This window comes from Danio rerio, chromosome 5 (genome assembly GCF_049306965.1).
Source record: "Danio rerio strain Tuebingen ecotype United States chromosome 5, GRCz12tu, whole genome shotgun sequence".
NCBI classification, from domain to species: Eukaryota; Metazoa; Chordata; class Actinopteri; order Cypriniformes; family Danionidae; genus Danio; species Danio rerio.
The window spans coordinates 19,310,870-19,323,658 of record NC_133180.1 but is presented as its reverse complement, the minus strand read 5'-3'; the positions used below and the strand labels follow the sequence as shown (position 1 = coordinate 19,323,658).

General features: G+C 36.4%; 1 protein-coding gene across 4 annotated transcripts in view; it reads left to right on the top strand.

The window, feature by feature from the left end:
• The window catches only part of si:dkey-215k6.1, a 343,472-nt gene that overhangs the window by 175,955 nt on the left and 154,728 nt on the right, over positions 1-12,789 (top strand). For all 4 annotated transcript variants that reach the window (XR_012406773.1, XR_012406774.1, XM_679464.10 and 1 more), the window contains exon 3: positions 6,878-7,018. Coding sequence is in view for 2 of the 4 variants with exons in the window: in XM_679464.10 (XP_684556.5) it covers positions 6,878-7,018 (141 nt within the window). In the remaining 2 variants the exon portion in view is untranslated. The remainder of the gene's footprint in view (positions 1-6,877; positions 7,019-12,789) is intronic.

The window sequence follows — 12,789 nt, the reverse complement described above, 5'->3', positions numbered from 1 at the left end:
CTTCCAATCATAATACTTATTTGAATCCACTCAGACATCTTCACACCAGATCCCAACTCGAACGGGTTTCCCAGTACATATATGTTAAGTACATATATGTTAGGACAAAACGAAAAGCAGCATCCAGAAACATCCTGAATGCAATTATGCACTTTAACCCTGAATTCCTGTGTTTTAGAACAGGACCACAGGGCATGCGTCAAGTCTCCTTCTTCGCTTTCACATCTCCAGCATTCAGCAGAGTCCTTCAAACCAAGCCTAAAAAGTCTACTCGGGGTCCAATAAAAATGATTCAAATTTTTAAATTGTATTCAGCGTACTCTTAAATTTATTTCAATTTAGCTCTTTACTCCAAACCTAAAATATTATATTAATAAATATATCTGGCGACGCAGTGGTGCAGTAGGTAGTGCTGTTGCCTCTCAGCAAGAAGATCGCTGGGTCGCTGGTTCGAGCCTCGGCTTGGCCAGTTGGCGTTTCTGTGTGGAGTTTGCATGTTCGCGTGGGTTTTCTCGTGGGTGCTCCGGTTTCCACCACAGCCCAGACATGCGGTACAGGTGAATTGGGTAGGCTAAATTGTCCATAGTGTATGAGTGTGTGTGGATGTTTCCCAGAGGTAGGTTGCGGCTGGAAGGGCATCCGCTGCGTAAAAACGTTCTGGATAAGTTCATTCCGCTGTGGCGACCCCGCATTAATAAAGGGACTATGCCGAAAAGAAAATGAATGAAAAAATAAATATCTGTTTAATGAATCTGTTTTGTTCAAATACCCCAAAATATACTACTTACATCACTGAGAAATATTCATTTTCAAAAAGAGGAAACTCATTTATGCTGAGCACTGTGTTGCGATTACAAGACTTATTTTAATGTAGGTGAATTAAATAGTTTAATGGAATGAAGTTTGTTTGTTTGTTTGTTTGTTTAACTTTGCACTGGTCATTCTATTCCTCTGCAAATTAATGAATCGATCTGAATACTTTGTTTATAAATTGATCTTTCTTGGCTTCTTTTTTGAAAAGTTTTAGAAAGAACTGACATCTATTCATTTTTTGTGATATATATATATATATATATATATATATATATATATATATATATATATATATATATATATATATATATATATATATATATATATACATACATACATACATACATACATACATTTATACATACATACATACATACATACTGTAAAGTGCTCAGTATATGTGTACACCCTTCACGATTCTATTTTTTTTTATTAATTTTTTGATAGGATACTTTACAATGTTAAATTTGTGCATATAGATTTATTTAGTTAGCACTGAAGCCAAATCTGGAGCAAACAAACAAACAAACAAACAAACAAACAAACAAACAAACAAACAAACAAACAAACAAACAAACAAACAAACAAACAAACAACCCTAAAGATCGCAGTCCAAAAATTAGTACATCCCAATGTATATGTTGGGGTACAAATATGACATAAAAAATGGAAAAATTAGAAAATGGAAATCTAAAAAAAAATGGAAAATCTAAATTTTAAATTTTAATTAAATTACAAAACTATACAGTATATAAGCTGTTTGTTTTTAAAGTTAATGTTATTTAAACCAAAACATTTTAGACAGGTAAAAAATGATAATAAAAAATTATAAAAAAATTTAATGAAGGATTTTTTTATATACACTGAACTATTTATGTATCAATAAATAAAATAAAAAAATGTTCGCACTGTTTATTCCATTGCATTAAATGCAATGCTGTCTTAAATCTACACTTTAGAAGGCATCATAATAAGTAGGTTGCTTTATATTATAACAGTCTAGAGAGCATTTGTGTTCCCTAGAAAGGCCACCTCTGTAGGCAGTGACTATTGAAGCAGAACAAATGGAAATGCAAATGTGGTCATATTAGCTGCTAGATGCTAATTTTAAATAGCACCAACAGATATGATGCAGCGACCAACTGACTCATTCAAGCAAGCTCAGATGCTTAGTGTGTGTTTGCTTGCATTCCACTGTTTGCTGTGTATGTGTGGTCCATTGCCAAGCCGACACGCACTATTCTCTATCACACTCGCGCACACATGCAATGACACGGCTGTTTGTTTTGGTGCAAAGGTTGCATCGCCCTTTACGCCACGATCTGCAAACTCATCTCCAACCGACACGTTGCCAGACAAACCCTGCTAATCCACCTGTGTAATCCACCATGTGTGTTTGTACGTGTGTGAGCGTTTAGTCTCGGGATAGGGGATTGATTTAGAAGGGTAAACTCCCTGATCTGAGTCCCCAGTTAATTAAATGCCAATTGGATTGGCCTGCAGACCTGAGTACTTCCTGTGCTGTGTGTCCACTCTTACACACACACACACACAAATACATGACCTTTCTCGTTGTTATGCACACTACCACACTGCTTTTCCATTATAGTGTGGAGCACCAAAATATCAGTTGGAGGCTACGCCATAGTTGTGCGTTTTTTTTTTTTTTCTAAATGATTCAGTGATGGTCGATTCCTGCTCTTTAATAATGCAGCTTTTATGTGGCTGTAATTATAATGATAAAAAGTCTCTGGCAGAACATGCCATGTGACTTTCATATTAGATATCATGTGATCACTGGCCTGAGATATATTACATTAACATTTATTCATTTGGCAGAGACCCCCTGGAGCATCCTGGTGCCTTTTTCAAGGGCAAAACAGCAAAGGATTCGCTTGTTTTTGGAGTTTGAACCTGTAACATTTTAGTTAACAACTCTGATAGGATTTTATTTTGGAATACATTTGTACAAACTAAGGCACATTTAATCCTGAAAAGATAAAAACAAGTTTTTTTTTTTTTTTTAGTTGTTACACAATAGCTGAGAAGTTATATAAGAGTTGAGCTACAGCTGTGTTGTGACTCTATGAAAGTTGGCAGTTCTACCCAGATGTTACTGTCCTCTGATTTTTAAAACAGAATAAATAGGCTTCTTTTGAGTTTATGTAATGTTTGAAGTCAAGTTTATTTAAAAAATAATTTCTTAAAGATCACGTGCTTATGATTGATCATGACTTGTCTCGCCTTAGCTAACACATGATTTACCAATCAGATGATGCCTAACTCACTTTAAATAACCAGAGTTTTTTTTTTTTTTACTTCAGTTATCTTAGCCTTGAGGAATCCCACCTTCCACCCCTACTTCTCTACCTTTCCCTTTATAGGGGGGCATGGTGGCCCAGTGGTTAGCACTTGTGCCTCACAGCAAGAACATCACTGTCAATCCTGAACAGGCCAGTTGTCTTTCTGTGCCGAGTTTACATGTCTTCTTCTGTGCAATGGCAAAGGGGGGTTAAAGATTCAAATTCATATATGGGCCATTTAGGGTAAAGATTTGGCACTAATGGCAAAATTTAATCCGAATGTGAGCCTAATGTGGCCCATGTGGAAAACGGTAAATTTGGCCAAAATGATGGAGTACAAATGTGGGCCACAGTTGGTTAAAAATGTGGCATAGTCATATAAGGGTAATTTGTATCTAAACCTAAAGTGGCTAACACGTGTGGGTGAAAATGTGGCCCAGTTATTTTAAAACATAAGTGTGCCACCTTTGGCAATTATTTGGCACAGTAAACTCTGGCTAATGCAGGCGTTAACCACTTCATACAAAGTGTTTGAGTATTCTACGTAAAGGGGCAGAATAAAGGAAGATGTTTAGATATTTATAAAGCGTTTTATAATAATGAGCGATTGCTTCATATTTAAAAATTCTGTACAAGTTTTGATTGGTCTCGCGCAATCACGGGATGCGATTTCGCAGGTCAGAGTTAACCAAGCTTGAACTTTGGGATGTAGCGATATGCTAAACTTGTCGCATGAGCTTGGGATTCTGGTCCACTGACTGCAGCTTTTTAATGCAAGCTGGTCAGCTAATGTTTACTTTTGTAATATTTGTGTTGCAAATGTTAAAAACCACCTCAAATATGGATAACAACCTGATTTGGATCTGAATCGGTCTCAGTTTGGAGGCTGCTCTGGAGGTCGCATTACATACATTCAAAATATTACTGGGTAAACTGTCAGTGGGAGGAGTTACACAGTCCAGAACAAAGACAAACATTCTGACACAGAACACACATTTTCAAAGGAGAATATCTGACTTTAGCTTTGTTTTTCAGATAAATATGCTCACTTAGCATGCTTCGTATTTATCTGCAAATCTTTGCATTTTTTTTTACTTTAAATGACTCAAAAACTTACAGGCAGCACCATTAAGGCTTATATGTGATAAAAAAATATTCTCTCACTCAAGTTGCTGATTCTCTCTCTTGCCTCAAATTTCTGAGATATTGTATCTAATTTCAAGGAGCCACTATGAATATGTGGGAGTCTCCCGCATAAAGGAGGTGGGATGTCTGCATTTACACTGGTGTATTTTAGCTTTGTCTTCTCAGCCCACATTTTTGAACTAGCAGTAGCCACCATGACCGACTGTCTGCACATAAAAACAACCCACACATGCACAAGGTTATGTGCATCACGAACGTTGAACAAATGTTGACCGTGTGATGATTTCAATTGAGATTATCAATATTTTTACAATATTGATACAAAAAAGTGGTTCTCAGTTACCATCTCTAATTAGGAGGCTATGTTAAATGCTATTTTTACCACGAAAAAGTGTAATTAACAATAATAGGATTGATATTACAAATCAGTCCTCTAAATTACTGGCAAACAAACACGATTTGCTTGTAAACAAACGAGTTCGGCATTATGTAACAGTTAGCATGTGCTATACTGTTATATTTTAGACTAATGTTTCCGATGTATAAATCAAAATTAATGATGTGCTGAGAAAATAATTTACTGATGTCCACACCTATGCAGGCGTCACCTCCTGTTGCAATTATATATTCTACAGAAAGAATCACCCTAGAAATCTGTTTTTTTAAAGTTTTGTTCAGGCACTAAAAATGCTCTTATCTATTCATTAAGGCTTCTCTGAGTTGTGTAGTGGTATAGTAATGGAAATGGTCATGTTTTAGTCTTTTCACACTGAACCTTTGGAGCTGACTCTCAGTCCCAGGTGTCTCAGCAAATATAGGATCAATTGTTTGTGGGAGTAAAGACACTTTTTGCATTTGACCTGTTCCTACATAAAAAACCTACATAAAACCTGCATTAAAAATAGGATTACTTTATTGTTCATTTAAAATACATTTAGGTCTTTATTATGATCAATTCTGAAAGATATAATTTTAGCTTATACAGAATCCAACAGCTTTAAAGCTCAATACCTTAAAAACCAATAATAACCAATAGAATCTTATAAAAAGCTCTTGTTCTATTACTTCTTTAGTTAATGAACAGAGTGGTGTAATTAATTATGCAAAGAATAGAGCAGAGCTGCATGTTTACGTCTAATGAATCTCTGTCTCTGGGCATTAAAGGTCATGTTCTTTTGCCACAGTAACCTATTTACATCACCTGCTCACCAATGTGAGGTGGCTAGGCAACATAAATCTGCTTCAGCAAATGAAAATGTCTCTGTGCAAGAACAAGACGTGTCAATTTGTTGCTAAACTAAAGTCTCAGACCCAATTCAGAAGTTCACACAACTTTTTAACAATCACCATAAATCATTAACCAAATTTTTTTCTTGTTGCTTCTTTATTGTTTGAGATGCCGCACAGTCCTCAGCCAACGCACTGACAACACACTCTGAATAAACAGTAATGCCAAACCTTGAGAATAAAATGAGAGCCACAGAAAGCTGACAATGTTGTTTAAGTTAGGGAATCTCACCTCTGCTGTTTCCAAGGCCATCGAAAGTAAGAGCGTTTCGTGTGTGTGTGTGTGTGTGTGTGTTAATAAAGTCTGCAGTGTCTTGCCAAGGTGAGGAATAGATGAGTCAGCAGGCAGGTGCAAAGGACAGGGTTTTATCAATAAAGAAATGCATATATATATGCAAATACACATATTACTATATACTTCACTGTATAATTTACAAAGTGCAGTGTAAAAAGTGCTGGGTTCCACACAATTCATTCAAGTTTTCCCAACTCAAATGGATTAATTTAAGTGGATTGAACATAAAACCATTAACTCAACTCACTTTATTTCTATGGCACTTTCAACAAACCACAATGGGTACCAAAGTGCTGTACATAAAACACATAAAACGCATGCAAATATACACAAAATCAAAATACATAAACTCATATCACATGATTAAAACCTAAATAAAATAAGTGTGTTTTCAGTGACCTCTGAAAAGGCTCTGAAAAGGAGAGGGGAAGATCGTTCCAAAGTCTTGGAGCTGCTACTGAGAAAGCTCTATCACCCCGACATTTTAAGCTTGATCGTGGAACTTGCAAATAGAGACGCTTTGCAATGATTAAGTTTATCCCCTCCAAAAATATCAAGAATTGTTTCGTTCAGCTCATTTTAAATAAGTAATTTGAACAAGCAGAGTGTTTAAATGCATGCCAAAACAAAAGTATTTAATATGTATTATTTGTGCGTGTTAGCATTTTTATTCCATAGAGCTGTACTGTGAGAAACTACCCAAAAAGTTTTAAAACAGAGTCTAATGAGACAAAGCCAGAAAAAAACTGTTACATACACCCCCATGTGGACGCTTTTCTAAGTGTGGATGTAAGAATTAGCAGTAAATATTAATGTAAGTGATCTGCTGGGGCTTTTATAACTTGCGGTTGCTGATTATTTATTAAAAGGGTAATAAAAAAAGCAATATGTTATCATTAAGGGGCTGCATTTTCTAAATGAAAATCAAAAAAATGTGTGTTTGGGCGTCATTTGTATGAAGTTTTGTTAGGAGAGTACAGTATATGGGTGTGTTGTTTAGGGTGTTGAAATCCTGCGTTGTTGATTTCCTCAGAGTCCAGTACGGAGAAGGCATTAATTTCATGGTGGTGAAGCCCGGTAATCTGGCGACATGGGAAATCAAGCAAGAAGTGGTGCCAGGCTCCTCCTCCCTGTCCATATTCTGCCAGAGGAAAGCCAGCTCCGCCAATGAGAAGTGAGTACTGTTTTGATGTCACTATAAGCGCTTACTCTACCAGACCAAATTCAGATGGGAGTAAAAAAAGCTCATTAAGGTTTTGCGCTTACTGTTTTAGTGCTTCATGATTTTTTGTTAACTATACACACGCACACACAAACACACATACACCTGGATTCCCTCTCAAAAAAAACAAACAATCTTTTTCACTTGATTTGAACCTGATTTAAGGCATGTCCACGAGGAGACATTTTTCAGAAACATGTCTCTTCTTGGCTCCAGGTCTCCTGTTAGTGGGTTTGTAATGGCACCAATGTCCCCTCTTAAGATAGGTTGGCAAGTGTACACACACACACACACACACACACACACACACACACACACACACACACACACACACACACACACACACACACACACTCACACACACACACACACACACACACACACACACACACACACACACACACACACACACACACACACACACACACCAACATAAATAGACACTTTATATTATATAAAATATTTCTTAAGGAGGCTAAAAATATTGACCTTATTTGTTTTAAAGGGCACCTCTGTTGAAAATCCTCTTTTGTAAGCTTGGACAAGTTTAGACAGAACTGTGTGTAGGTATAGTGTGTCTACAGTCATATTAGGGTGATATAAAGCCAGTAAATTTCCTGACGTTAAAATATGATCCAAATCCCGCCCATTTTGAGGTAGAGCGCAGTGTAGTGCAGGAGTGCAGTTTCCCTGCCAACTGAATTGATAGACAGCCGTGTATTAACATGTTCCTATAGTAACCCGTATAATCTAGGGATGGGAAGATTAACCGATATGTATCGATACGCGGTCATGTGTGTGCACGATGTGAGTGCATCGGTAGAGCAGCAGAGGATGAATGAAATTTTGGAAGCAAATCGAGATGCATCGGTTTTTGCGAGATGCATCGGTTTTTCCAAGATACAGCTTATATTTTTAATATAGAATGTATTTTTTATTTATTAACAAGTGTTGTCAACCTGTTTTTGGCGCATTATTTAATCGACCTACATAAAGTATGCCTTAGCAACGGACTTGCGGATGTGTACACTTACACTACAACTCAGTGTATCAGGTGTGCGGATGAAGCTAGTGGAGCGCCCTCAGAAAGCACGAGAAGCAAAACAAACATTTTATTCACCACTGAGTTTTAAATCTAAGTATGGCAACATTATGGATTTTGCAAAAAAGATGGATGACTTTTTAGGACAGATGCAATTTGCAAAATGTGCCGCGCATCTGTAAAATACACGGGCAGTACGACTAATCTGAAATCTCACTTGAAGCGGCGCCACGGTGTTGTTGTGGAAGCATCTTCCAGTGTTCCTGCATCCCCTGCTTCCTGCTCTGCTTCAACTGTAGCTACCAGCTCCAAAAGTGGTGAGAAAAGCATTGCAAGTTTTTTCCATGCGCAACAGTTTTGTGCGCTCTACGGCAATAACGAATGCTATTGCATTGTTCATCTGCAAAGATTTTCAGCCTAGTGTCACGGAGAACGAAGGATTTAAACACCTCCTCCTGTTAATTTTTATTTATTTATATTTTTATTAGCCTGTTGTTTACAGTGACAGTGATGTTTCAAAGCAGCATAACACTGCTAGTTCACGACCTTAAGTTTTGAATATTCAGTGGCACAATATATCTTTGTAAAACTTGTTTTCATAGTTGAAAGGTTAAATCACAATTCTTGTTGTGCAATGGTAAACCTTTATGTTGAAAGAGTGCAAATATATATATTTTTAACATTTATTGCACTTATACATTCTGTTTATCTTGAAAATCCTCAAATAATATGTGCTATAGGTTCTAAAATGGCCCTCTACTGTAAACTGACACTCTGGCTCTGAGAGAAAAGCCAGTTTGTAAAAAAAAAGTCTTGGTTTTGCTTGGTTTATAAATAATCAAACTCATTCAATGGCACAGCATCCTCTTTCACATCATCTTATAAACTTGATCTAATAAGTTAGTGCTGAATTATCGCATTGTATCGTGATATAGGTGTGAATCGTATCGTGTTGCATCGCAATATGTCACAAATGTATCGCTAATATATTGGATCGTATTCTTTGTATCGAGATGCGTATCGGATCGGCATTATAGTTTAGATGCCCAACCCTAGTATAATCATATCAACAAAACAGGCTGTGCGCAAAGAAACCGGAATTAAAAGATCTGTTGAGCTCTCTGTGATCATCAATCATCATCAAATGCAATCAAGAATGAGTTTCACTAGTTCAAAACCCTTTTAAAACAGTGCATGTGTTTAATTATTTATAGCAATTTACTTCAGCTTTACTTTATAACCACAGCTGCGTGGCAGTACAGTTATAAAAGTAGACGCTTCAATCCCTGTTTGTGGATGTTAAATCAGGTTTATTTTGTACATTACCATAACGGATATCCATATAGCAGTGGATATTGATATGTCTCCTGTCACATTTGCGAGCAAAAACAATGCAAAGTACAACACGCGCACTGTATATGTGTGTGTGTATGTGTGTGTGTCAGCTGTGTGTGTGTGTCCGCTGTCTGTGTGTGTCTGTGTGTGCATGAACTTTGTAACAACATTTTGTGCGACTCATTGCAGAATGGCTTGAATCAACTCTACAACAAATACCTCAAATAATCATTGGGAAAGTTCTTACTGTAGTATTTCTCACAAATGTTATGTGAGATCTGCTTATTTTATGTCTGTCTGTTTATCTGAGGCAGCTGAGGCAGAGATGCAGGCTCACTCTGACAGGCACATGGGAACGGTGGGCAGGGAGAACCAGCATTAAAGGCACAGGCCACGAAAACAGCTACATGGTGTTCAAAGCAAAAAAACCTAACATTCTAAAATGAAATAACAAATGATTTGATGGGTGTTTTGAGCTGAGACTTTACAGACACATTTTGGAGACACAAAAGGCTTATCTTAAATCTTTAAAAAGAGTAAAATAGGTACCCTTTAAAAAATGTAAACAATGCTTTTATTTTAGAAAGAAATACTTTTTCTAAAAGAAAAAAATGATAGGAAAATCTGTGAAAATGTATTTGCTTCATTAAACACAACTTTGGGCATATTTGAAGAAGAATACACATTTCAGTGGAGGGCTAAACATAATATTGCCCTCAATCGTAGTTAATTGTTTTCAAAATGAGGAATAAATGGTGAAAATAATTTATTTATTTATTTTATTTTTTATCAAATTTGATTAAGGTAGATAGTAATTTTTGTGCAAATTGTAGTACAGAATTCTTTACTGAGGATCATTGTCAAAATAAAAAAAAAATGTTATAATGAAAATATCTCAGTATAAAATAAGTAATGGCCTTACAAATACATAACACATAATACTAATTCAATTAGTGTAATCAAATTTGAAATGTCATCATGTGATTGTAAATAATGGCCCCCTAAAATTGGCCAAACTTTGTACACTATATGATGAAATTCTGCTTCATTAAACAAAACAATGAAAAAAAATTAATAATTGTACTAATACGGTATTTTACAGTGCAAAATGCTGTAATAAGAATCAATGTTGGAGATCATTTGTTTAATTATCATGGAAATGTCACAGTGTAAAATAATTAATAGCTATAGAAATACTTATTTTAATTGGAAAAGCAGTAGCAGTTAATATCATTTGTTGTAAATATATTTAATAAAAATATGACACACGTGAGGCGACACGGTGGCTCAGTGGTTAGCACAGTCATCTTACAGCAAGCAGGTCACTGGCATCTCTGCGTGGAGTTCTCCATGTTCTCTATGTGTTGCGGAGGGTTTCCTCCAGGTGTTCCTGTTTCCTCTACAGTCCAAAGACATACACTATATGAATTGGATTAATTAAATTGGCTGTAGTGTATGGATGTTTCCCAGTGGTGGGTTGTAGCTGGAAGAGCATCCGCTGTGTAAAACGTGGTGGATAAGTTGGTGGTTAATTTCGCTGTGGTGACCCCTGATAAATAGAGAATAAGCCGAAGGAAAATCAATGAATGTGATACACATGATACAGAAGAACAGTGTTATACCATTATAAAAATCAAGTGAAAGGACGGTTAATTATCATGAAAGTTTAGCGGTGTGATATACATCATGAGCCGAAAATTCAGCTCAACGTTGCAGAGATGAAAGAAATCATATTTTCTATTTGAAATCACTTTTTTTCTATTTGATTTTCTGTGTGAAATTTGACCTAGACACATTTCTAGACACGAGAATCGCTACGTTCTGCTCTGTCACAGAAAATACAGTGCATCGGCCTGAAATTTCACACCATTTACCATTCTTATTGCTTTTTCATCCGGTTAAACTTTTTTTTTTTTTTTTAGCTGGGGTTCGTACAATGAGGTTGAAATGTTTGCAGACTGTACTGTACTTGGAGAAAATGATTAGCTCCAAGGCTAGCTTCTTGATCTGGACTCCTATTCCGGCTTTAGCCACTCGCCGGCTCTTTTTCTTCCTTTGAGGAGTGAAAAAAGTCTCCAGTGTAACAAATTCCACCTGAGTGCTTTTTAATCACCACACACACACACACGCTTTGATTGATTAGGTGAGTCTTGAGTGGATTTTTTCAATATCTCCTCTCCTTTTCTCCAGCATTCAGCGATTTCCAGCGTCCTCAACCTCGCTGTCCTCTTCCAGTGCAAATTAGCTCCTCGTCTTCCCTTAGCAGTCACCCTGATGGCGGCGGCACCGTTAGCATCGCTCCGGGTTAGTTCCCCAGGCGGTGCCAGGAGATGGGTTAGAAAAGAGGAACGGCGGTATGGGAATTCTAATAGACATTTCGGCGATTTATGGGAGACTGTCCTGATATCCAAAGCATGTAGAAATCTCCCAACGGCTCGCGGAGTGCGAAATTTACGACCCGAGCGTCACCCTAAAGCTGTCATCGTCGCCGGTAATTGCTCGGCTCTCGTACTCATGTGGTTTTTATACGGTGGGGAAAATTGGTTCCTGCACTTAAATGCTTCTCTGATTCAGTTGTTGCTGTGAGTCACACGCTGACAGGAGAGATGGAGGGAGAGACGATGAATAATAAGAAAAGAGAAGAGTTGGTTTTATTAGTTTATTCTGATCACACGTTCAGCAGTCGCGCAAACACAGCAGGTTGTTGGAGAAGAAGTTGAAAGGATGTATTTTTGCCATTGAGAAAACAGAGAGGTGGCAAATTATGTTTCACTGTTCTGTGGTGCACTGATGTACTGTACTGTGACTTTATTTTTGAAATATTACAGGCAAAAATTCCATTTGTTGTTAAATATGTTTGATCATGTTTTATGTGAAAAGAAAGTACTTTTAAAGACTTTTAAAGGGGATTTTTAGTCTGTCACATCTCACGTCTGGACTGTTTCCTTTAATATAAATCATGTAACAGCATAATTTTACCATAATCTTTTTTATAATCAGTTTACTGTAGTAAGGTGATACTTTAAATATTAAAATAATATAAATGTGCTCATTTTTATAAGCTACTTTATTATTTTTTATTTGTTTATTTATTTTACTTATTTTTAAAAAATACTTTTTGCTTTAGTTGTTTGTATCTTGTTTCTGTAAGTTTTGTAACAGAACAAAATCATGGATCTATTATACTATGTTTTTTTGTTATGTAAAAAGTAGGTATTCTCAACACATGCAGTGCCTTCATCTCAGACGTCTGGACTGTTTCATCCATTAAAAATCATGTAATGACATAATTTTGCCATAATCTGATTTTTATAATCAGTATAATGTAGTAACGTGCTATTTATAA